General features: G+C 38.5%; 1 protein-coding gene across 1 annotated transcript; it reads right to left on the bottom strand.

Moving 5' to 3' along the window:
* Positions 1-4,318: 4,318 nt before the first annotated feature.
* RNMT (RNA guanine-7 methyltransferase) lies at positions 4,319-27,188 on the bottom strand. Its single transcript, XM_060775004.2, has 12 exons — positions 27,044-27,188; positions 23,776-24,032; positions 21,590-21,811; positions 21,204-21,324; positions 19,577-19,699; positions 17,494-17,609; positions 16,401-16,582; positions 14,882-15,046; positions 11,224-11,341; positions 9,753-9,854; positions 9,190-9,223; positions 4,319-7,210 (listed from the first exon to the last, which is right to left on the bottom strand). Exons 1-12 carry the CDS (start codon positions 27,117-27,119, stop codon positions 7,173-7,175), a joined length of 1,554 nt encoding a protein of 517 aa, XP_060630987.2. The 5' UTR covers positions 27,120-27,188; the 3' UTR covers positions 4,319-7,172.
* Positions 27,189-27,234: the final 46 nt, after the last annotated feature.

The following is a 27,234-nucleotide window of genomic DNA, read 5'->3' as shown; positions in this document are numbered from 1 at the left end:
CATGAACCAACCTGGACATAGCATATTATCTGAGAACACAGAAATGCTGGACCACCATGTCAGCCTACACAGAGAAGCCACTGAAATCCACAAGTATTTCAACAGAAAGGAGAAAACCATGAAAATGAACAAAATCTGGCTACCAGTTTGGCTACCAGTATTTTAAAAAAACTCTAAAATCAGGACAGTAAATAAAGAGCAACACTCAAAAAGCAGGGGAATTCTAGACAAGAATCAATCAAGGCCAGCTAACACCTCCCAACAAAGGACCCCCCCCAGGCAGCAACCAGCCAAGCATTGAAGCTGCAAGGCCATTAAATGCTAATCAAGGTGGCCATTTGCAACATCCATAGGTGCCTCAAGCAGACAAGAGTTATTTCTTTTATCCTGGACATTCCACAGATATATAAACCTCACTTGCCTAGTTTCCAACAGACCTCACAACCTCTGAGGATGCCTGCCATAGATGTGGGTAAAACATCAGGAGAGAATACTTCTGGAACATGGCCATGCAGCTCGGAAAACTCACAGCAACCTTGTGACCAATTTCCTAAACTGAACAAAGTATAGGCATAAAGAAAATGTTCTAAGATATGGACTACAAGATGATACACATTATTCTTGCTACTTGTGCTATTTGCGTACATTAATTGATTTATCCTGGGACAAGGATTTCATATTAAAGGGCAGCTTTGTGTGGGAAAAGGGATAGCATACTCTCCAAACACACAAAACAAACAAACTACAAAGCAGGATAAGGAATTGAAGAAAGAATGCCTCTAGGGCCACATGCAAACCCTTCTTGCAGTTTTTCCAGTTCCAGCCCTCCACCACTCACATCCCATCTCTTTTTCTTGCCATAGAAAATAATGGGTTGCATTTCCCAGAAGTCTTCAGAGCAGCAATTCATATTCTGGCCAAGGCTGTCTATCTTGATCAGCCTATTTTCAAAGCCAGACATGGATTTCCGTGTTGTATTTGTAAACACGTATAGTCCTGAGAGTCCCAGGGGCAGAAAAACTGATGCTGGGGCTTAGCTCATCCCAGGATTGAACACATGCAGATCAGTGGTACTGTATAAGTTGTTGAACTGCAACTCCCAACAGTTCTTGTCAGTATATCTAAGGGTAGGTAGCTGCATTACAAAATGTCCAGAGGACCACAAGTTGCCTACCCTCGCTATAAAAGACAAGGTATAAAAATAATGTATAATTTATTCTAAACCATTGCTTTCTGGCATAGCTATCATGTAGCAAAAAAGGTCAATAACAGTTTCCCAACAAGAAAGGCAGAATTCTTTCTCTCATCCTCAGCTGATTTTTTTCTCTCACTTTTCAACAAAGTAATTGCTTCTATGACTAGATGACAAGAACTCTATAATGAGCTACTGTAAAGCAACCAAAGCATTAATTACTGTTTCAGTACAATTAAAAAATAAGACTTAGATGCCTGAGGAATTTCCTGAGGGCTCATAATTAATAAGTCAAGTGTTCAGGCGTAGCTTGAGTCATTATTTCTTACTCAGGGTCATTTTCTAACAATATTAGTTTGAATAAATCTTTGAAAATATTTGCATGAAAAAAAGGATATCATTAACAGGCTTCTCTGTAATCTGGCATGGTAGTTCTTAGAGTGGTCCAACATTCCTGTGTTCTCAAATAATATGCTGTGCCCAGGTTGGTTCATCATAGATGTGGGTGAAACATCAGGAGAGAATGCTTCTGGAACATGGCCAGACAGCCCAGAAAACTCACAGCAACCCAGTGATTCTGGCCATGGAAGCCTTTGACAATCCACAGAACTTAATCAACAAGCAGAAGTTTTCACTGTTCAAGATGTCAGCTATGGATATTAGAGAGCATTTTTCCATCCTTACAGTTTCTGACTCCTTGATAGCCACCTGCTGTAAATGCCACCTTCTAAAATACTGCAGTGGTAGCAGTATTTTACTATCATTTAGACCAGTGGTTCCCAATCTTTGGTCTCCCAGTTGTTTTGTACCTCAATCCCCAGAAATTGCAGCCAGCTTACCAACTTGTAGGAACTGTGGGTGCTGAAATCCAAAACAACTGAAGAACCACTGGCTTAGATCCAAAAAGCTAGAGGGATGCCATAGCTCCAATTGATAGAGCACATGAAAGCTTGGCTTCAATCTCTGGTATTTCTGCTAAAAGAATCTGGTGGCAAGGGCATATTATTCTGCAATCAGCAGGGAGAGGTGGAACTGACTAAGGTCAATGTATCAGGGTTTGTAGAAGCCATCTTTTCAGTTCTTATTGAACTTGCTGGAACTCTGCGACTTTCTCTTGGCATCAGTTCAATTCACAAGGGGATTTGTCTTCCCTTGTTATTAGTCCTGTGACAGAAGCATGCTTGGTATTGATGGGAAGTTTTAGGATTATTTGCAGATTTCTGCTCAGATGTGACTATGCTGGGCCTACATAGATTTTAAGGGAAGACTGGAATCCACACATGGTTTCTGAACCTATCCTACACTCAACTTGAGACAGCCGTGCTTTTTTATTTTCTCCTTTTGTTTCCCTTTTCAGAAACATCATTTCCATGTCTCCAGGTGGCAATTAATTGGACCACAGGCAGGCTGGGGAAATCAAGCATCCTTATTAACTGCAGCTTCAATCTGTGGCGCAGGCTGGTACAATTCAAAAGCAGCAGTCCCTGGATTAGTGCCAGCCCCTGAGCCATTGGCTATTGATCCCTGGCCAGTTTCCAGAAAAGAAACAAACACATAGCAAATATAGGATTAAAACTATATGACACTAATCAAGAATTGATCTTCTTTCTCACTTTGGACACACTTGAGAAAACTTTGAAAGAAAAACTATATGCAAAAAAAATACAGAGGGGAATATTTCCATTTCACTACATCAAGGAGATATTGTATCTCAATAGTCCTGGATGATGCAGAGGCGCAGAGGTTTCTCTTTCAGTAAACATAAACTGAAATTGTGTTTTAGAATATATCAAAGTCTTCTTTGGTAGAACTCTGTTTAAAGGTAAAGGTCTAGTAGCATCCGACTCTGGAGGGTGGTGTTCATCTCCATTTCTAAGCCGAAGAGCCAGCATTGTCCATAGACACCTCCAAGGTCATGTAGCCAGCATGGCTGAATGAAGCACCATTACCTTCCCACAGAAGTGGTACCTATTGATCTACTTTCATTTGCATGTTTTCAAACTGCTAGGTTGGCAGAAGCCGGGCCTAACAGCAGGAGCTCACCCAGCTCCCCAGAATCGAACCATCAACCTTTCGGTCAGCAAGTTTAGCAGCTCAGCAGGTTAATCCACTGCACCACCAGGGAGCCCTACATAGTAACATAGGAACTCTGTTACTATGCAGTAATAGTGACAAGGGTATTTTTCAATTGTTTACGAGTATGTACAAAAAAAACCCCTGAAACATTGCTGAAGCTTTTCAGTCAGAAAAGAGGGAGGAAGGCAGAAATCTAATGGATAAATGGAAGTGTGTGGAACTACTTATACCCAAACTGTTACATGAGTGTTGCAGAGTAGGTCATTATGACTAGGACCCTTTGTCATGGTGGCATAGTATACTGTACATCCCTGCCAACCTACAAATACGACATTGCTTCCTCTGCCTGGCTACTTTCCCCAGTGCACAACAAAAGCCAGAGAGCTACCAGGAACACATTGGTCATATTGAATACATGGACATATTTGTCCTCATTTTGGCTGGCACTAAATAGTGGAAGAAAGAGGAGCAGCATCTATCCCCAGCTAAAGCTGCTCCTTGCTCTTACAGCACTCAAGAGTGGCCAGAATGAGCCCAGGACACTCCTTTAGCTGACTGATGAGGGGAAAATGGCTGACATGGCAGCCTTGTGTTACCAAATACATCTATTAGAAGGTATTTAAAAAGGGCAGTCCCAAGCCTTCAATTTTGGCTCTGCATATCACTATTAGGATGCTAGCTTTTGCAACCAGGATAGACAGTATGCTACAGAATCCCAGACTCACAAAATCCAACATGCTGTGTTTCTCCAGCATATATGCACTCATTGCCAGGGCATCGAATTCTTCTTTCATAAGTAAATTCCTTTGCTTTTATTTTCATTGTTTATTGTGTATTTCAAAACAGTCTGGTTTTTACATCTGTCAGTTAATCATGTCTTGCGCTAATCACAAACTCAATTTCAAGTATATTTTTCATCACATTATGGTGAGAGCTTGACAGTAAAAGCAAAATATATCTAATAAAAATGCTAGAAAGAAAAAAAGAATCAATTTAAATAAATCTAAAGAGTAGCTCTCCAAATGCAAAAAAACAAAACAAAAAAAAACGTATAGTACAACTGGCTTTATTTTGAAATCAACATTCCAGGTTACCAGGACAAAGTACATCCAGTTTTCAAATGTTTACCTCTAACAGCAGAAATTCTTTATTTTACTTCACTAGTTATGAATGCAGTTATACAACAGAAGAACATAAATGAGAACTGTTGTTTTAGGCCATCAATGATTTTCAAAAAAATCTAATAAACAGTGTGTGAAAAATGCAGGTTCTACAATCATTGCCAGCTTTCCGAGATCTTCGTTAGACATGACATAACTTGCACTTACACTGCTGGAAACTGATGGGATGAATGAGGGTAAAAAAATTTTTAAAGAAGAACAAAGCACCCAGAAAACATTACAGAATTAAAACTATATGACAGTAATCACACACACACACGTTATGTTAAATGTGCATCAGTTAAATTATTAATGTGTATTCTACCTGGTGATATAGAATAATCACAGGTTAAAGTGAGATAGAGAAACCCACCGTAACATTACCCAGTACATATCAGATAAACACTGGGATTGAATTCAATCTTCACGTGAAGCATAATTATGAAACAGCAAGTCATCACATTGGGATCTTGCATGCCAGAGGGTCATTTTTCTCACCTCAAAATGTGTAAAGCCATCCACATTTCAATTGATGGTGTAGTCACAATTTCATATCCCCCCTTACTGTTCTTACTATAATCAAGTCACAATAAGATATTTGGATGCATTTTCCTGGTATAAGGAAAAAGTTTGCAACTGGAAACAGAATGCCTAACTTTAAACAGAAACACCGAATTCAAAGTTGGTAACATGTAAGATATATCTGTACACATTTTTATATATAACAGACTCATGAACACATATACTTCACTTTATTGCAAGATGGAGTTGACTTATCAGGGCATTTGATACCAGGAAGCTGTTACAAGTGGCAAAGCTATCAAGACAGGAGAATGGAGTGTCCCTCAAGAATTGAGGATTTCTGAAGAAACATACTGAAATGACTCATTTAAAAGTAGGCATGCACAAAATGTGGGTTTTCAACAGACAGAAGTAACCCCAAAGAATTGCAACATTTTAAAATCCTCATAGCTTGTAAATATAGGCTGTGCTTACAATTCCCAAGAGTATCCAGAGAAAAAGTGAGAAAGTTCTTGCACACATGATGGTAAAGCCATTCCTTGACAGAATTACTACTTCAGGCTGCAGGTTGCTGATCATACAGTTAAAGCCTCTTACAACAAAGTTCTCTCTATACAGGACAAAAAAGTAAGCTGGAGACTAAGTTAAATTCTTCTCTTTGACAGCTTCTTATGCGTAACAAGTTTATTATACAAAGTAGGCTTTAATCCAGTGGTTCTCAACCTGTGGGTCCCCAGGTATTTTGGCCTACAACTCCCAGAAATCCCAGACAGTTTACCAGCTGTTAGGATTTCAGGGAGTTGAAGACCAAAACATCTTGGGACCCACAGGTTGAGAACCACTGCTTTAATCATAGGCTTCTCTCAGCACTCCCATATGGTATGCTCACAAATACCACATATCTCCTAACAATTCTTTACCTGACTCTTACACATATTAGAACAAATAATCTCACATGCAACAAATACACATATATAATCACGTATCCTTGTGTGTTCACAGCAAAATAAAACCCGTATGTTCATCATGTACCAATGCATAATGTACCACTGTATGTCAAGTAACTTCCCCAATGGAAAATCTATGTGCAAAGCAGTCCTGATCTGCAAACTTTAATCCCTCATTGAATAACTCCTGTTCAAATATTGTTGCCAATGAAATGGCTCCTAAAGTAATGCTACATTCAACTGAGCCGAAATTATTGTCATCCTGTTTAGTGTGCTACATCCCATACTTTGAAATATTCTAAATGAATACACAGGTAACTAACACCAGAAGTACAAAACAGAAATCCATTTAATCTTGATCATGGACAATGAAAAGGTATTACAAACCAATGAACACAAATAGCAAATGAGTAGTCTTCCAAATATGCTCCCACCACACTTACAGACTACAATTATTTAACACTTAAAGTACTGCACTATGAAATGGAGATATAGAAAAGCTCAGACAATGAATGAGGAACCAAGCCTGACATCTCGAGGCACACAGAGCTACATTCAACTGAGCCAAAATTAATGTCATCCACTGAAATTGCTTGAAAGGGGGATATTTTCTGGAAAAAAAGAGACAACAGATTGCATAGCTCCAAAAGAGGGGCAACAGTTTTCCAGCTGATAGCAGAAGGCCCTGGTGCCACCTCATTTGTCTCAGCACTTGCAAATGTACTTGTTTACAACTTTATACAGTTCAGCATTATCTCATGATGGGAAATTTCAAATTAATATTGGCCAGATGGTGATAACTTCAAAATTTACTTTGGGAAAGCTCTGACAAAATCCAAAGCTAGCTAATCTGCAGCTTCTGGTAATACAATTACCAAAATCCTCAGTCCCTTGGCAACAGTTACATTACCACATGGATGGAAGCTATACTATAAGTGGATCATCATACAGTAATAGCTGCCATGAAGTAGGTTTTTAAGCAGTCAGCAAATGGCAACCATGTGTTTGTAAACACCCTGAGTATTTCCAAAAAGCTTGCTATTTGCAAAAAGTAGGACCTAATGATCCCAAGCAAAGGAAGGCCCAGTTCCTATTTCATGTATTTATATACCAATACACACAAGTGTTCCATCTGTCACAGACAGGCAACCACCAGTCCTATGTACGCTTGCCCAATTTGGCTGTGTCCTGCACACGCTTAAACATAAAAATATAAAATAGCTGTCACTTTGGATGCTCAAGCACATTTACTGCATTTAGTTTTGTTTTATTTTTCTACTGTTGCTTTTCAAATGCAAATATCAGGTAGATACCTAAAGGGGAAAAAAAGAAATGTAATTAATACCTTCCCCAACTTCCCCAAAAAATCACGTTGTTGGTAGTTCTTATTTTCTTTCTTTAACAACCAAACCTTTGTGTCTGTACGTACTTCCTTCTAAAAGATTGGAGTTATGTCCCACATTTTGTTTAAGCACTAGTAATGTGTTTGAAATTCATGGAAAACATATACATACAGTGTTGCAGTTTTAAAGGAAAGGCAATGGACTATTTTCTGAGCTGATTCTACATCCATAAATAAAGCAAATGAATTATAAACTCCAGTCCACTGCTGCATTTTGAACCGAGCATGGAAAATCAACCCTTGGAATGTCAAGACGGGCTAAAGAGTAAGTTTTTGATAATTGCACTAACACAGTGAGTTTGGAGTGGCTGGACTATCTAAGAAAAGGGAGGGAAAGAGGAGGGATGCCCAAAATCAATTTCATCTAGGGCACACATGGGTAAACTTCGGCCCTACAGGTGTTTCAGACTTCAACTCCCAGAATTCCTAACAGCCTACGGACTGTTAGGAATTGTGGGAGTTAAAGTCCAATACACCTGGAGGGCCTAAGTTTTCCCATGGCTGATCTAGGGCCATAACAGCCTTACTGTTCCCTTTAAAGGGCTACTGAAGTCATGGGTGGAGAATCCACTGATACAGAGGACCAAATATAATATTTTTACAGAGTTATCAGTGCTTTTTAGATTTTACCCAATTTGGGTCCCCAAATGTTACTGAATGATAACTCCCATCACTTTTGATTGTCATGCAGACTGCAGATAATGGGAATTACAACCCTTATTGCTCTGAGATTGAGGAAACGTTAAAGGACATTTTAAAGGCAGGCATCATATCCACAACCCTTGTATCTAAATTCAAACCCCACTATCCTGACTAAACAACAAACTGATGCCTTCCAGATGTTACTGAATCACAACTCCTATCAGCTCTAATAATGATGTCTAGCTTCTGGAAAACCAAATGATGTCTAGCTTCTAGAAAACCACATAATATAACTTGGTGGGCTGGATTCACCCTGTGGGCTTTGGGTTTGAAACACGTGGAGTAGAGTTTAAGAATGAAAACATCTGATACAAAGTGTAACTGTGAACTCAAGTAGCAAACCAGAAAGTAGCAAGACAGAAATTAGACTGTCTGCCTAATTTGTTATTTATGTGACTGCTGCTGCTCTGCTTTACTTGTATCGCAACTATGATTCCTAAAAAGTTTAGAAGAGAAAGGAACCTGAAAGAACCTTTCTGTGAGTGAGAAACCTGAGATGGGCATAGCTCCACATTCCTATGACAGATATTCTGGAAAAGGATGTCTCAATGGTAAAGGATGGCTCAATTGCCTGTATTAACTGTATTAATACTGTTATAACATGGGAAAATATGTACAAACAAAACATAAAAGACCATTTTAATCCAAGTGACAGCTCCTTCATGTACAATGTTAGTATATCTAACCTAATTAGCCACAGCAAATAGCATAAGAAGCAGGTCAGTGAACCCCAATATGCTAACAAAGCATCCCAACTCACAGGTATGTGCTATATGTGGCTTTTGAATGAGACATAAATCCACATACATTTCCTGTGACCTAAATAATTTTACACAAGGCCACAATCATCTTCCAGAAATTGCCTGAAAACAACATGTCATAAATATTCAAGTTCTTTAAATTAAGACTAATATTTGCCAAACAATGAAATTAATCGACTTACTTAAATGCCCATGCTAACTAAAGATATGATCAAGTGACATCCATGCATTTAATAAATCAACCAGGTTCTTAAATGCACATAAGCTTGCCAGGTAAATAAGAGTAACCTTTGAAAGTGCTAGGAAAGACTTGTATATCTATGATCTGATTTTGTAAAGCAGCTGCCAAACAGATTTACACTTATATACAATTGAAAACGATAATTAAACTTTTCCATTAAGGTTTTAAATTGTTTGTAGTACATACTTGTTGCTTCCCATTCAGATGTACTCATAGTTCCCTTTAAAAAAGAAAAGAAAGAAATGTCCAATGATTACAAGCAGAAAAATGCTTCCATAATATTCACTCAAAGCAATATTCTGGAGGACAACATATACAGTGACAAGCAGTTCCCTCATCCTGATTCCATTTCAATCATTCAATTTCTTCTCTGAACCTTTTCACAATTCAGAAAGCCAAACTATGATTCATTGCACTTCAGTGCTCTCTTTGAAATGTGCATACAAATTTAGAGAAAACTAGACCATCTCACAGAAAAAGTGGTACTGGTCAATGGAGCCTGTTTTTGTCGCACAATGGAGCACCGAATACTTATGGCCTATATTGCTAAGCTGACCACCTGTAAGTTCTTTTGATTTCCTAAATGAAACCCACAAGGACACATTTTCCAAACACATTGAAATGGAATATATATATATATCATGAATTTGCAAGGTGATAATCAAACTGATCTGGTCACAAGATCAGTTATCATAACCAGAGTGATGCAGACGGCTATGTTCAGAAGATCTGATGTATTATTTACTCACAAGAGGTAGCTTTACGTCTTTATCTTTCCTGAGCACTTCTGCATGCTCATAGTCTTCTTTTTTATCTGAAGCTAACCCAGAACTCTCATCAGCAGGATATTTCTGAGAAAGAGATCCAACAGTTAGTGCAAATACAACCAAAATTTGACACTAAAACACAATCAATTTTTTTTTAAAACCCACGCTGGATCTCATCCTACATTCTGTTCTTACAATGACAACTAGTTGTCTTAAACCAGGGATGGGCAAAGTATTTCCCACTGCATCTGAGGCCATTTTTGTACCGCACACGGTTAAAAAAAATCTGAAAGAAATTCACCAAGAGATGGGATTTTACAAGGGGCTTGGGTGCAATTTTGACACAAATACTCAGATCAAAAATATGTATTTACTGATACTTTATTTTTATTCCGCCTTTCTTCCCATGGGGACTCAAGGTGGCTAACAGTACCTTGGCACAACACAGTAAAAATTTAAAGCCATACAAAATAAAAATAAAAAGCATTTGTATTATGGATACAGAAGCTAAAATACAATGAAAATTGCATTGAAAAGCTACACTAGCCCCACCCCAACATGGCATTCAAGGGGCAACCCCCCCCCCCCCCAATTTGAATGTTTTTATAGGTGTGCATTACTCCAAGGTGTCCTAGAGTCAATACAGTCCCCAAAGAAGAACAACTGTCTGCTTAAACCATGGGCTTCCAGTAGGATACAAAAGTATCTTGACTCTCCGCTTTGCAGCCCCTAGTTGGCTGTCCTGACCAATACACATTGATGATCCAAATCTCCATGTATTTATCCAATCTATTTTTAAAATCCTCCAACCTGGTAATCATAACTATGGTGATGAGTTGAACAATACACAATGGGGAGTACTTCACAGGAGTTATCTGTTTTGGATTCCTCACTTTACAGCTTCACTAGTTGTTTACTGGAATATGAGACACAGACAAAGGTTTCTCCCTGTATTTCTTCCGACACCAAGGAGTTTATCTCTTGGAACTTTCAAATGTGCATTTTTCATAAGCTTACTAACCTTCTGCTTCCTTGATATCAGAGGTAAACAGTTGTTAAAAATGAGGTATTTTTAATAATCATTAAAATAACTCTTTTATCTTATATGAAGGATAATGAGGCTTCATATAACATTTACTGATTAATCCAATTAAACTTATATTGTGGTATTTATTATTTTATTACTCCTCTATCTCTACTTTTTTGCATGATGGAATTCAGGAAGGAATGCAGGGTGCTCCAAGGCCCAGACACACTTAGTTTCTATATTACGAGAATTTGTCTAGGCACAAATGAAAATATTAAGTTACCCAAGAACTACTAAACCTTGGGATAAATAAAATAAATCCATGTTTTATAAATCCAGAAAAACTGTAAAACAGATGTGCATTACTATTGAAAAACAGCTGCATAGTTAACAAGGTAAACATTTAAAAATATTTTAAATACTAACCTCCAATCCTTGCATTTGTTGCAGAAGCAATTTATGTTCCCCATTCCTAATCTTTTCTTCATAAAACTCCTCAAAAGTCTTTTTGTAGATTAGTTTCATACCATATTTCTTCGCCATTCTGCAAATAATAAGCTTTATTTAAAACGATGGTGCTTAACTAGTCCAAAATCACTAGCTATTGTTTCATTGCATTATATAGGAACAAACAATATTCTGGGCCATAGTGACATCTTATGGTTTGAAAGAGAATGGCAACAATTCTTCTATATGCAATCTTCACCACATCTGAACATAATTTCATTTTCAAAACAGCAGAAGTAAATTTAAGGAAAAAACATAATCTTCCCATCAATAGATCAGACTATTATTTTCCTAACTGAGGGTCAGCAATCAACAACTGTCTGCTTTCAGGTAAGCCCCAGTGCTGTAGCTTACCCAGTGCCTCTATTAGAAAAGGAAGGTGAAAAGAAATACGCAACATGTATGGGATGGTATTAAAGAAGTAGGAATAACACAGTGTATATAGTGTTAAAGAAGTATAAGTAAAACACAATAGGCACACATTTGTTAGATGGGAATGGAAAACAATACATGAATCCTTCATTTAGACTCGCAGTGGTTCTCAACCTGTGGGTCCCCAGGTGTTTTGGCCTACAATTCCCAAAAATCCCAGCCAGTTTACCAGATGTTAGGATTTCTGGGAGTTGAAGGCCAAAACATCTGGGGACCCACAGGTTGAGAAGCACTGATTTAGAGCTTCTGAAATAGAAAAGCTGAGTCATAACACATCTTCAAGCTTGAGAAAAGCTGACTTAGGGAACTCAATTATTGTTTGTTAACTGCTATCAAGACAGCTTTGACCTCTGGTGACTCTATTAATGACAAACCTCCAAGCCATGCTATCATCAACACCCTGCTCATGTCTTGCAAACTCAAGAGTCATGGCTTCTTTAATTGGGTCTATACTTCTTACAAATTAAAATACAAATTAAAAGGAGTGATAAAAATGCAGCCTTGCCTAACCCACCTGCCAATTTGAAACTATTGTTTCTCCATATTATGTTCTAACAGTAGCCTATTGTCCTGATTACAAGAAAAGGGTGAGCCACACCATTTAAGAATAATTTAGCTGAAATTTCTTTCCTGTAGTAGTTGTGTTCAGATGGTGAAGTTATATTCAGGAAAATATGAGGCACTAAGGATCATTGTCAAATGATCCTAGTGCCTCATATTTTCCTGAACTTCGCCATCTGAACACAACTCCTTCCTCCACATATGTTAAAAGTTTTTGTAGTAGAATTTTGAGCACTGCTTTGCTTGCAAGGGCCTGCAATCCTTAGGCTCTCCTTTCTTGGGAATAGGAATACATGTCGATCATTTCCAATCTCTGGGCCATGTTTTCATGTTCTATGTTCTTTCACAGATTTTAATTAGAACTCAAGTAGCTTGAAGCATTACTATCAATATGCCATCTATTCCTGGTGAATTATTTCTTCCCAACTGCTCTGAGTGCAGCTTTCATTTCATTTTTTACTTTACTTGTACTTATTTGAGTAATGTTTCCCTGCTCGTCACAGAGGATCCCCGCTTTTGGGTTAAATTTCTCAAATGCTGTGAAGGGGGGACTTTATTGCACAAAGGTGGCAAACCAGCAATGAAACAGGACTGACTTGATCACCTGTTCCTGGTCTTGTTTTTTACAGACATAATGGTACTTCTCCATCTTCTGTTTCTGATTGTGTAATCTACTTGACTAAATTTAACATCAGCCAATGTCAATGAATCCAGTCACATTTATCCTTCTATTACTCTCCTCTTCTGTAGACCATGCTATCTTTCCCCTACATTCTTTATTACTGTTGATCTTCCTAATTGCTTAATCTGCTAAATCAATTGTGTTTGAGCATATTCTACCCAACTATGTAAATATGAACTAAATATTACCTTGGGATCATTGATAAAATAATTAATACTAAATAAGCTATGTGGTTAAATTATGTTCTTTAAATAAATTTGCAATAAATAATTCATTTTTGTGTAATTCATTATATTCAAAGTTGCTGGCTGGTCCACTGCACTAAATGATAATTCACTGTTTGGCATTAAAATGGAATTAATTTATTTCTTCACAGGCTCCTTCACCGTGATTTTTTATTGAATTGAGTAATTTAGCTGCTTTTTAAATTACAGAATTTACTCAGACATGGAATCAGTGGCACTGGTTATGCAGTCTGTAGCATGTCATCTTAACTGACTTTAAATAAGGTAATAGTTGAAGGCTAGGTCTCTAACGCTTCCATTTCCCCAGCTTACTCCTTTCAGTAAAGTACTGTGACTCTGTGATTCAAAGATGTCTGAATCATAAATCGTATTTACTTGACTGCTTGAGAACATCCTGCCCCTGCCTTGGAAGATCCATACCTAAAATGGTGGCATCACACAGTCTACAATTTTTTTTTGTTCAGTCTTAATTTCCTGGTGCTGTCCTATGCAGAAACTCCATTTATTAAAACTTTGCTGCGTAACTTAGGCTTTTTAAAAGCCTAATTTAAAGTTAAACTCTCAGTTTGCTTCCCCCCCCCTTTTTTTTTTTTTTTAGTGGTGGAGAAGTCACAATGACACGGTCCAATTCACACTCACTATATGTTATAGAAATAGTTTTTAACACTGACACATCCTTATCCCCAAGGACTCACTGGGTAGCAGACTTCTGGGTTTGATTAATTTTGTTACAATTAGAAGCAAATATCTTCTGGGTAGCTGTCAACCGGCCCGTCACCATCATCCTGCCTCTGTCATCCTATTTTGCAGGGCTTTTTTTTTTTTTTTTTTGTTCTCTGGAAAGGGATCTGCATTTCTTTGTCTTTTTCGGTCTCTGTTATCTTTCTTTTCTTTTCTTTTTTAGTATTTGCCTCTATTTTCTAAGTAGTCTCTTTTAAGTGTTTTAATTTGAGCGGGGAGAATATGCAGCCAGATGCCAAAGCAGGATACAAAAAAGAAAGGAAGCAAAGGAAGGGTATCAGTGTTCATAACAAAAAAGATTTTTGTACTCCTGCTAAGTTAGCTAGTGCATTGAGAACAACCAAAACTGCATACATTTCTCCTTCTAGCTCATGCAAACCGTTTAAGACCCGTGAGAAGTTGGTGGTCTGTAAATAGCATAATCCCTCACTAAAGGTTCTGATGGCCAGTATTGATACTATAAAGTATCTATTGATAGACAACTTGTTACATTCCAGAGTGCACCTAAAATACTAAATATTGTAAGTTGATACAATTATTTTAAAAAACCTATGGTTTATGGTACTTTATGCTTGCTTCAACTGATACAGTTTACCTTTTTGCAGTATATGAAGTTTAATGATAAAGAGCAAGCAAGCCTGGCACAACACAGCATCAGAACTATCACACAGAATACAATAGAAACAGGGAAGCGCTTCACAATGCGACTGTAGAACAAAGTATAGCAACATTACACAGGACAACAAAAGCAAGACAATCAGAAGGGACATACAGGGGAAGGCCAGAGTCTCTACCTCTGACAACATAAAGGACAAAGCTACACATTATTCATATCATGGATTTAAAGAATCAAAGAAGGGCTACCCTTAACAGCCATTTTTTCCAGTTAAAATGAATATTAAAAATAAGAACTTACTCTTCCAGCAGTGGAAAATATACTAGAAATTCGGGGACATTAACCACACCTTCCAAGTTAAAATCATATTTGCAGCCAAACATGTCATATACTCCCTTCTTCTCAAACTTGACTGTGTATATTTCATTCCCAAATGAGTCTGTTTGTGAAGCTTCAAGACGCTTTCTATAGTGACATATTTTGAAAAAAGAAAAATAAAGTTATAGAAAGCCACAACAGCAGAACGATTGGCACTCTTAGCCTTTTGAAACTGTAGAATAACATGATATACCACATGTTAATGGAATAGCTACCATTACCAAGGAAGCAAGACTTGGAGAAATAGAGGTGAAACCTGCCCCCTGTCAAATCTATCATTCAGACTCTACTTCACCATTTCCATAGCTAAGGTCTATAAACCTTGCTTTTAAATGAACTGGTTTGTTACTGACCTTCTACAGCTCTCTTCTGAACACATTTGAGTGCTATGTTGTGATAATGTAGTGCTAAGTATACTACATGATGTAAAAAGCTCTAACAGCACTTTATTGAAAGGAAAGATACCCCAACATGAAGGAATCAGTAGCACTGCTTTGTTGAACTCAACGAAAAAAGCTACTTCACACTGGTAGAAGTGGTTAATAGAAACAGAGGTTTGTAAAATGGAAACAAAATATGAGAACAAAGGGATGGAAACTTATTTGAGGATCTGAAAATTCAAATAAGGATTTTAGGATATTTCTGATTGGTAGGTAAAGGTAAAGTTTTCCTCTGACATTAAGTCTTTTCGTGGGAGGTGGTCTCATCTCCATTTGTAAGCCAAAGAGCCAGCATTGTCCATAGACACCCCCAAGGTCATGTGGCCAGCAAGACTGCAAGGAGCAGAGTTACATTCCTGCAGAAGAGGTATCTATTGATCTATTCACATTTGCATGTTTTCAAAGTGCTAGGTTGGCAGAAGCTGGGGCTAACAGCGGGAGCTCACCCCACTCCCCCAATTTGAACTGCCGACCTTTCAGTCAGCAAGTTCAGCAGCCACCAGGGGGCCCATTGGTATTTATATCCCATTTATGAATATTTGTGTGGGGGGGGAAAGTACAAGTAACACACTGCAGGCAGGAAATATAACAAGACAACTACACTAGTGAAATATGTGAGTGATCAGTACACCACAAAAGGGTTATCAAACCACTTCCCCACTGACCACCTGCTGCAATGCACCCTGAGCCCTGCCACATGCACAATGGAGGACCTTCTTGCGGCAACCCCAGAGGCACTCCAAGTGGCCAGATACTGATCAAAGAACATTTAACCAAATACCAAATTTGCAAAATCTGTGTGTTTTTTTTCCTTTTTCTTTTTAATCTCTGTGTTTGTTTTGCTCTGTTAGAATTGTAATACAATGGTTGCTGATGACACAATAAATAAATAAATAACTTCCCAACAAGCAGGTATTCTGCTTAACCATTAAGTTCTGCAGGAAGCAGCTGAGAGTTTCTACTCCCAATTGTCACCAAATTCCTCATTTGTTCATACTTACACAAGTTCATAGCTATCTGGAGTGGTACCAATGAAATATCCACCAGGACTCAGTCGTTCACAAGCATTTTGGAGCATCATATCAGCTTGCTCATAGGTCTCAAATGAATAATGGTACACAAACTGACAACTGCAGATGTCAAAGGACATGTTCTGATCTTTGTACTTTTGGGACAGAAGTTCCTGTAACAAATACACAAAAAATTAAAATCCTTTCCTATGGTATGCTAATCATGGAAATGGTCTGAAAAAGTAGAAAGAGTTCAGCGTACTCTCTGTCCATTTTACAATCTCTAAATTAAGTCCTTACTTTCTCTAACCTTTAATATTGTTTTATATTTGTTACAAGTGTAGGAAATAATAATAATAATAAATAACAATAAACTTTATTTGTATCCCACCACCATCTCCCCAAAGGGCGGCTTACATGGGGCCAAGCCCAAACAAAAATTACAACAATACAAATTACAATCAAATAAACAACTTAACAGTAAAATATAAAACATCAAAGCATATAAAACAATATACACAAAACATAGGAACTAAGCATAATGGCAGACAAACAAAGGACGGGCCGCATGTACATAAAATGATTTAAAAACTCCGGGTGAGATAAGGGGGGAGAACTAATTGTAAGGGCGAACTCATAGAGAGATAGGAAATTAAGCCAGTTACATTAACATATTTTTGATGATTTCGCTATCACAGAATAACAAGTTATGCAACATATATTTTTAGACATTTCTTTCCCTCTTTTTCATCGACAACTCACAAATGCATGAGAGATTTAGAACTGGAAAGAGTTTTGCATGCAGTTTGCTTCTATATCAATATATAATATTGCTATAATATTACTGGTTTTTCCCCACCAAAAATGCAGCAACATAATAAATAGAATATGTATGATGAAGAACACATTAATAGATAACAATTTTGATGCAAGAATGCAATGCTTGGTTTATTTCTACACACACTGTTGTTCAAGCATTTCCTCCTATTACATTCCCAACATTTTAAAATTATATATGAATTAAAGGTATCATGGAAATGACACGTAACTTCAAAAACATTAAACCGAAATGGATTTACCATACCTTGGTGCTATCGGCAGTTATAAATTCTGCACTGAAAATTCGCTCATCGCGACGACCACGGTTTCTCATATCTTGGTACCGCTGTTCACACTGCTGTACAGAAATACCAGCAATATCTGTTTTTTTTAAAATGTGTAACAAAAACATCTTCAGAAAGGTATAATCCAGATAAAAGCAAACATATAGTAGTCTACAAAAACAGGAGACTTGCAATATAGACATCAAATCAAAAGGACACCCCTCTTAATCCAATGGGATTTGTTCATAAATCAAATTATTTTTGAACAGTACAAGATATTCTCCTATTCACTAAACTGTGTGCTGCTGGGCATCACATGAAAAATATGTATAAACGAAGTGAGAGAATGCATACTGTGATTAGTTAACAGAACTATTAAAATATGTTAACAAGATGTTTCACCTTCTACGTTATGTAAAATAAAAAGCACAGTTTATTCAAGGTTTTGGTTGAGAAGGTAGTGGATAGCAAGTTTCAAAGACTGTACCAAAGTAAAGAATGGAGTGTTCAAGACAATGTAATATATACATAGAACGCTCCAGGTTGTGACATAGTAAAGTTTAGGTCTCAAGTCCATAAATCCAGAAATGTTCTCTTTTCTCCAAATTCTTGAAATAGATGGCATTTCAGTACCAAACACTAACAAATTAGAAAGAGTTCTGAATTAAAATGTCTAGCCAACTAGTTGCCTGACATTCTTGAAAAGTTTGCCAGAAAAAGCTGTCCTGAAAATATAAGCAATCCCCATAGATTTTTCTGGCTATCAAAAAGCAATCATAGGGGTCTTGCTGATGGTGTTAAAAAAACACTAAGAATTGATAACTTTTCATTATTTCTATAGAGATGCTGAATGGAAATCCACCACAAATGGAATGCATTGTTGGCTCATATCTTTTGCAGGGAATATTTCCTCTCAAGCATTCTCCCCTTGATGTTGCAATCTACAATATGGTAAAATATTATCATTCAAGCATTTTTTTCTCATAGGTTCACTGTTATAGATGCCACACTCTTGTTACATTCTGAACAGATTACTGCAACGCGCTCTACGTGGGGTTGCCTTTGAAGACTGTTCGGAAGTTTCAAATGGTCCAACAGGGGGGTAGCCAGACTGCTCACTGAAGTGGCATACAGGGAGCATACAACTCCCCCTGTTACACCAGGTCCACTGGCTGCCAGTCTGCTACTGAGCACAATTCAAAGTGCTGGCTTTAGCTTATAAAGCCCTAAACAATTCGGACCCAGCCTACCTGTCCGAGTGTATCTCCTTCTATGACCCACCTCAGAAGTTAAGATCATCTGGGGAGACCCCTCATCTATGGAACTCCTTCCCCAATAAAATTAAGTGAACTCCCTCCCTCCTGTTTTCAGGAAGAAGCTTAAGGCATGGTTGTGGGACCAAACATTCAACCAGTAAAGAATGCAATAAGGATAACCAACTAATGGAATTGACAAATGGACAGGCCTTGGACTGCAATCTGGATTACGTGAGTTTAATTGATGCTTTAATGATTAATGTTTAATTGTATGGTTTTGATTGTAATTATTTTTATATTTATACGTATTGGCATCAAATCGCAGCCTGCCCTGAGTCCCCTTTAAGGGTAAGAAGGGTGGGAAATAAATATGTGAACTAAATAATAAATAGGCTTATCATGAAGATCGATGACAATTCTATGATACTCCATAGTGAAGAAGATACTGAAGGAAGATTTATGTGGATTTTGAGTTCTGATGGTAGATGAAATTTTAGTCATTGCATGGATATATATTTACATTTTGCTCTCCTGCACACTTCACATCAGCCTCTAATCTTTCATCTATGCAACGTCTAAACTAAAGATAACCAACTTGTAGATTAAAAACACTTCCACTAAGCACTTCAGAAAGTGCAAGCACAAAGTCCTTTGAGCTGTTGAATGAGCTAATTTGTTCAACTTCTTCAAACTAGTTCACACATCTCTCCATTTTTCTCTGCGGTTGGAGCAAACACTGCTAGAACTAAATAAAATATATCTTCAAGAATCTGTGTGCATCTCCTACAAAATGTGTTTACCTTCTTACCTGTGCATACAAGCCTACTGATATGGCCCTTTCTCCATTTCAGTAAGTCTCCACCTTTGCCACATCCCAGATCTAACACTGTAATGTTTTGCTTCCTCCGTCGTACTTTGTCAAGGAATTCACCTGGAAAAGAGGCACAACAATTAAGACAGATAGATCATTACTTACATTGCACGACACCTTCCTGATAATAGTTCTTTCTTTTAACAGTCACACAAATAATTTCAACACCAAAATAGATTTGACACTCCACATTTGCAGGGGTTAGGAACATTGTGCCCCTGGAAAAAGTGGGAAAATAGCAAACAATTCTAGCATGGACACACATGCCAAATAGACACTACACTCTTTCCAGTCAGCCAATCTCAGAAGCATCAGTCTAAATTTAAAGATTCCCCTGCTCATTTGTTTCTTCCCCACTTGCTCCTTATTCACCACTGCATCTCACTCCTTTTCCATCACCAGGATAGCCTGGACTCCACTGCCTGTTATCCCACCACAAGCCTAAGCCTGAATATAAGGTGGTGGTAAGAAACCAAAGGAGTGAAGAAAGAGGTGAATGGGTGGTGAAGGGATTTACATTCCAGTGGAATCCTGTCGTGAGATGATGAGCCATAGAGTTCTGCGAAGAGAGACAGAATGTTGCTTCAATGGAAAGGTGGGGAGGAGCAATAGAGGAAAAGATGTCAATGCTGCTTGGAGAGGAAGTGTCGATGGGGCAGGGAAGATGTAAGTGGGAAAAGAGGTGGATTGCTGGGGAAGGGTTTTAAATTCAGACAGAGACTTGTGATGGGGCAATGAAGTTCAAGGGTGGGAAAGAGGAATGAAGTGGTTTCAAATCTGCATGTTGCTTCTTCCATGGGATGGGAGCAATGGAGAAAAGAGTTTCCAACTGGATAGAAAGGTGCGGAAGCAGAAATAGAACAAGAAGTTTAAAATCTTGATGGACCTTCAATGGGAAGGTGGAGAAGGGAATGAGGGACTGGCACTGTTGGAATGACAGCAGCAAAGAGGCAAGGAAGCAGAAAGATTGGGGCAATGGGGTAAAGTTAATTAAGAAGTAGCTACAAACTCATAAATAATTAAATCAGCAAAGTGAAACCCATGAATGTGGATGGCAGACTGTATATTTCCCTTAAAATGCATATTCATTTGTTTGAGATTCATTTGCAGAAGATATTAACAATGCAAGTTTATGTTTATATACTACGATATGGATAGGACTACAGTCCAAGAAAGTAATTCACAGTTCCTTGTGCTAATGCAGATGCTAAAACTTGGAAAGTTGCTCATATCATTGGTCATTTCTTAAAGAAAATGCTGATGAACTAATATTGCCATTTATATTTAGTTAGAAATTCATGGCTTCCATTACATGATATCAGGCAGACAGTCATACAGTAGTAATTGGTATTGTACTAAAAAGTGCTGTACAAATTCAAAATAGTAATAATTACTTTTACTTATTATTATTATTATTATTATTATTATTATTATTATTATTATTATTAAATTAGGCTTTGAATTTGCTTTCCAGATGTAAACTTAGACAACTCCATTGTTTAACTTCCACATTATTTTTAAATAAATATCTGAATATACAAATACACTTTAGCAACTGTCATACCAATGAGTACGCTCTTTATCCAGTTGTTAAAATTTCGAAGATAGAAAATGCGACTCATACTCCGTTGCTGTAATCCAACCTCTTCAAGCTTGTTATAGTGTGCTGCTACAGCTTCTGTATGCTGAATAAAATCAAATAAAAGATAAAACAGAAGAAGTGGGTTTTCCCATGCACTGAGTTGTGATTTCAGGCACACAGCATCTCTGGAAGTAATGCCTCACACTGGTAATCTTTCATCCCCAAACCCACAGAGTAGGGGGTTTGGAGATGAAAGATTTCCTTTTTTGATATGGAAAAAACTATCAAATTAATGAAATAATCTTTGAACAACAAAATGTCCTGTTACCGTTCAGAAATCAAGACTAAAATACAGTAGAAACACTCACTGCTTTCTCTTCAGATTCTGAATCCCTTTTTCTCTTTTCTCCTTTTCTGCTTTCAGAAGCACTGGGGTTTTCTCTTTCAGTTGTGTCACAATATTCTTTATTCGTTTTATTATCTTCTACAGTACTAACAGGCTTTATATCAGAATCTGGAAAAGTTGCTCTATTTGCTTCTTCAGCCAAGTCCTTTCCATCCTCTGGAAACCCAGTAACAGTACCACCAACCTGAAAAGAATAACAAGATGGAATCTAAGCACACACTCCGTATTTCAAATAAGTAGATCATTTCACTCTCTGCCTATCACATATATACCTATATGCCATCCTTTTATCTCACAGTGAGTTTGTGAAAGCAATTCTATGAATGAAAGTGCTCTTTGGTACAACACAAGTTTCATGCTTGACCAAGGGAGTACAAACACAATTTCCACTGGTTTTTGCTCCAATATCTTCCATCTTGGTCTTGTGGTTCTCTCAGCATTTCAATGAAAAATAAGGCAGCAGAAGGGACGAAGTGTAAAGATGGTTCCACACCCCAATCCCCCAGAACAAGTAAAGTTCTACAGAATTGTACTCAGGGCCCCAGGTCACAGCAAATGCAAAATGATTTGTAATTTTTAACCCAAAATACAACAACTAGTTATTTAAAAAACAAACTAACAAGCCAAAGAATTTTGAAACAAAAGTTAATGTATACATATATATAATGTATACAGGCAGTGCTCTGTTCATTTTGAGTAACATCATAATTAAAAACCCGCTGGACGAGTTGCCACCAAATTTGGCCACAAGACACCTACTAACCCAAGAAGTGACAATCATTCAAAAAATTGATTTTTGACATTTGGGAGTTGTAGTTGCTGGGATTTATAGTTCACCTACAATCAAATAGCATTCTGAACTCCACCAACAATGGAACTGAACCAAACTTGGCACACAGGACTCACATGACCAACAGAAAACACGAGAAGGATTTGGTGGGCACTGACCTTGAGTTTTGGAGTTGTAGTTTACCTACATCCAGAGAGCACTGTGGATTCAAACAATGATGATCTAGACCAAACTTGGCAGGAATACTCCATATGCCCAAATGTGAACACTGGTGGAGTTTGGGGGAAATAGACCTTGACATTTGAGAGTTGTAGTTACTGGATTTATAGTTCACTTACAATCAAAGAGCATTCCGAACTCCACCAACGATAGAATTGGGCCAAACTTCCCACACAGAACCCCCATGACCAACAGAAAATACTGTTTTCTGGTGGTCTTTGGCAACCCTTCTGACACCCCCTCGCAACCCGCCCAGGGGTCCCAACCCCCAGGTTGAGAAAGGTTGCCTTAAGGCCATCCAGTCCAACTCCTTTCATCAGGGCAAGAAAACATAATCAAAGCCCTCCTGATAAAGAACCATCCAGCCGTAGATATAGATATATGTATATGATTCACACAAACATATGTATATAACATATATAGTATCACAGATTTGAAAGGGAACCCTAAAGAAGGACAATTATATGTTGCATGTTCCAGAGTAGGCAAACCAGACAATCTCTACATCAACACTGACAAAGAAACAACAAGAAATACTGTTTACCCACAGACATAAAGTAATTACATATATTAGCAATGAACACTTTCTCATTACTTTATATCCCAGATTATGAGACTGGGCCACAGCAACGCGTGGCAGTGATAATTAGTGATATATTTAAAATGGAAGGGGCAATTTAGACCTTCTGGATAACATTGTTCCACACCTAGCTTTCTATAGCTGTGAAGCCCCTTCCCTCATTAGACACAGTGTCACAGAGTATTTTGAAGGCTATCCAGCACTTGCTGACTGGTCAAATATTGGCAGTTAACCAGCTGTTATTTTGAAATGATGCTGAGCTATACCATGAAAGAATAGTACAGCATCAGGAGATCTATAAACACACAGTTGTCTTATCTAAATGCACTTCGACATATGCACAGTATAAGGATTATGTATGAGCACCTGTGAAAACCCACACAAGAATTTAGATTTCAATAAGAAAGAAGTGCAAAACCATGAAACTTGTCAGCACTCAACTTTAAGATTTTTTATGTATTATCATACTGGCTTATCTAAAATGCTCATTCATTTTCTACCTATAGTGTCAAACTACTTAAAACTTCACAGTTCCAAAAGTGTTGTTCGAAATACTCACCATTTTCTTTGCAGGGACCTCCTCAGTTTCATCAGTCCATTTTCTCTTTCTTGTTCTGTCACCAGCAGCATTCCCATCTCCTGTTTGATCTTCATCACAATATTTATTATCTGAAGTTTTATCATCATTTTCAAATATAGAGGAATCCACCATTGACTGTTTAGCACTCACACTGTCAGCTTCGACTTTTTTTCTCTCCCTCTTTCCACCTTCAAATACTTCAGCCATGTTAATCAGAGATGGTCCTAAATAAACAACTGCAGAGAGAAATTATTTCATTTCTATTATCTGCTGATAGGGAAGACCTCAGATCCAAATGATACCCATACTAGATGATAATATTGTAAGGTGAGCGTTGTCACTGTGTTACATCATATTTTAAAAAATCAGAACAAACACACCCTCTTTCCAACTTAAGAGATCCTCTGTAATCTCATTTTTCCAGCTGTTTTTGAAATGTCTCAGCTTCTTTCTCCTTCTCCCACTGCTCTTCTTCATCCTCAGTTTACTTCAACTGCTCGGTTTAATATACAAAAGCACTCAACTAAGGCTGGACCGACACTGTCATATAATCCAGTTCAAAGAAGATAATCTGGATTCAGAAGGGAGAGGAGAAGGTACATTTTTGCTTTTTTCAATAATCTAATCTGGCAAATAGACATTTCTAAGAAAATTTCATGCCAGCAAATTTTTACTGATAAAACTATTATGCATCACTAAACTGAATGCACATTTAGGGAGCGAAGAGACTCTAAAGACCTGTGCTTTGACAGAATCCAGGAGAATTCCCACCTTGTCTCTTGTCAACTCTAGTACAGGACACATGCCTTCTGCACCTCTATTTTTGAGATTTATTGGAATAGAAAGAGAAAATAAAAGGAGCTTTATAGAGTTAAACCATTTGCAATCTCCCTCAGTATTGTTTACACTACTGTCCTTTAATCTGATTCCCTTAAAGCAGGGGTTCTCAAACATTTTCAGCTACAGAGCCCTTTTTGAAGCCAAAGTTTCTCATGGAGTCCCAAGAAATGTTTATATTTGTATTATGTTATACATAATAATATAATGTAACACATAATATAATATATGGGGTCCCTAGTGGTGCAGCGGGTTAACCCTATGAGCTGCTGAACTTGCTGACTGAAAGGTTGGCAGTGTGAATCTGGGAAGCAGGGTGAGTTCCAGCTGTTAGCCCCAGCTACTGCTAACCTAGCAGTTTGAAAACATACAAACGTTGAGTAGATCAATAGGCACCACTTCTGCGGGAAGGTAATAACACTCCATACTGTCATGCTGGCCACGTGACCTCGAAGGTGTCTTCAGACAATGTCGGCTCTTTGGCATAGAAATGGAGATGAGCATCACCCCGGGTCGGATACGAGACTTAATGTCAAAGGGAAACCTTTACCCTTTACCTTATATTATATATAATGTATGTACAGGGTGAGGTAGCATAACTTCCTTTTTTAAAATACGCGCCATTCAGTCAGTTGAAGGCGTAGCGGAGTGCTAGTGGTCTCGTTCGAGAGGTGGGAGTATAAAGTTTTGTCCTGACACAGTTCAGTTGCCATCATGCATTGGAACAGTGAGGAGCATGCTTTTGCCATTGAGACCTACTTTTCGAGCGGATTTGGAGTGGTCGGCCCGCTCTCCAGATTTGGCCCCTTGTGATTTTTTTCTATGGGGTTTTTTGAAATCCCGTATTTATGTGAACCGTCCACGGACCCTACAAGATTTGAAGACCAACATCCAGGAAGAAATTGCCAACATAATGCCTGCTATGCTGGCAAGAGTCGTGACAAATGCCAGAAATTGGTTTACTCAGTGTATGGAGAATGAGGGACGTCACCTACCTAATTTGATCTTCAAAACTACATAAAACAAAACTTTAAGTATGCGCCTACATTATAAAAAAATAAAAAATTCTGATTCATACAACGGGTTTTATTAAGTTTTGAAAAAAGGAAGTTATGCTGCTTCAAACTGTATATCAGGCATAGGCAAACTTTTTGACACACTGCATTTTAAAAATTTGACAGCCAGGCGGGGCGAGTGGCAGATGGATGGAGAGTGCTTGTGTTGGGGATTGTGGGAGTTGCAGTCCAAAACACCTGGAGGGCCGAAGTTAGCCTCTGCCTGGTGTAGGAGCACCCAAGGTGGCCCTTGGTCATTCCCTTCGCCACTTCAATCAGCCCCTTCCTCCCTTCTAGGCCCTGATGTGATGAAGGAAATATTTATTTATTTATTTACTGTATTTGTATACCGCCTTTCTCAGCCTATCAGCGACTCAAGGCGGTTTCCAACAAAACAGTATACATAGTATCACAATACAATTTAAAAACATTACAATTAGGCCTAAAACAGTGCTTTTCATTTTCTGGATCCCCAGATGTTTTGCCCTTCAACTCCCAGAAATCCTAACAGCTGGTAAACTGGCTGGGATTTCTGGGAGTTGTTAAGCCAAAACGCCTGGGGACCCACAGGTTGAGAACCACTGCCCTAAAAGAAGCAACATGCAGGTATGTATTGTCGAAGGCTTTCATGGCTGGAATCACTAGGTTCTTGTGGGTTTTTTCGGGCTATAGGGCCATGCTCTAGAGACATTTCTCCTGACGTTTCGCCTGCATCTATGGCAAGCATCCTCAGAGGTAGTGAGGTCTGTTTTAATAGTTTTACCGTATACCATGCAGCTGTGGACAAGTCTACATAGGGACCACCAAACGCAGCGCCCAAACACGAACCAAGGAACATGAAAGGCATTGCAGACTACTCCAACCAGAGAAGTCAGTGAAAATGAACAAAATCTGGCTACCAGTATTAAAAAACTCTAGAATTACAACAGCAAAACAGCAGAGAGGAAACAACCAGGCACATCTTAACACTTCTCAACAAAAGATTTTCCCAGGCTCAGCCAGGCCTTCAAATGCTAATGAAGGTGGTCAGTTGAAACATTCACACCTAGCTCCAGCAGAGAAGAGCTCTTTGCCCCACCCCAGCCATTCCACAGATATATAAACCCATTGTCCCATTCCAACAGACCTCACTACCTCTGAGGATGCTTGCCATAGATGCAGGCGAAACGTCAGGAGAAATGCCTCTAGAACATGGCCCTATAGCCCGAAAAAACCCATGCAGATATGGTTTCCTCGCCTCATTGAAAGCTCCCTCAGTGGCTCACAAAAGGCGAAGGAACCCCTGAGAAAGCAAGGAGGAAGGAGAGGCCTCCTAAAAGGCCTCAACGCTGCCCAATCCCCGCCGCGCAGCTCACCCTCTGACGCCGCCGAAGTTGAGTTTCCCACCGTCCCGCTCTCAGAAGCCGAGCGCCACAATGAAGGGTTTTGCATCCGGGGTCATCCTCGCCCACTTCCTCCTCCCACCCCCTCCCTTCGGAAAGGTCGACGTGCCAAGCGTGCGCCTCCGGCCTCTGAGGCGCGCGGCGGGCGGGGACTACAAGTTCCA

The sequence above is a fragment of the Anolis sagrei genome, chromosome 4 (genome assembly GCF_037176765.1).
Source record: "Anolis sagrei isolate rAnoSag1 chromosome 4, rAnoSag1.mat, whole genome shotgun sequence".
Taxonomy (NCBI): domain Eukaryota; kingdom Metazoa; phylum Chordata; class Lepidosauria; order Squamata; family Dactyloidae; genus Anolis; species Anolis sagrei.
This window is presented reverse-complemented; position numbering and strand designations above follow the sequence as displayed.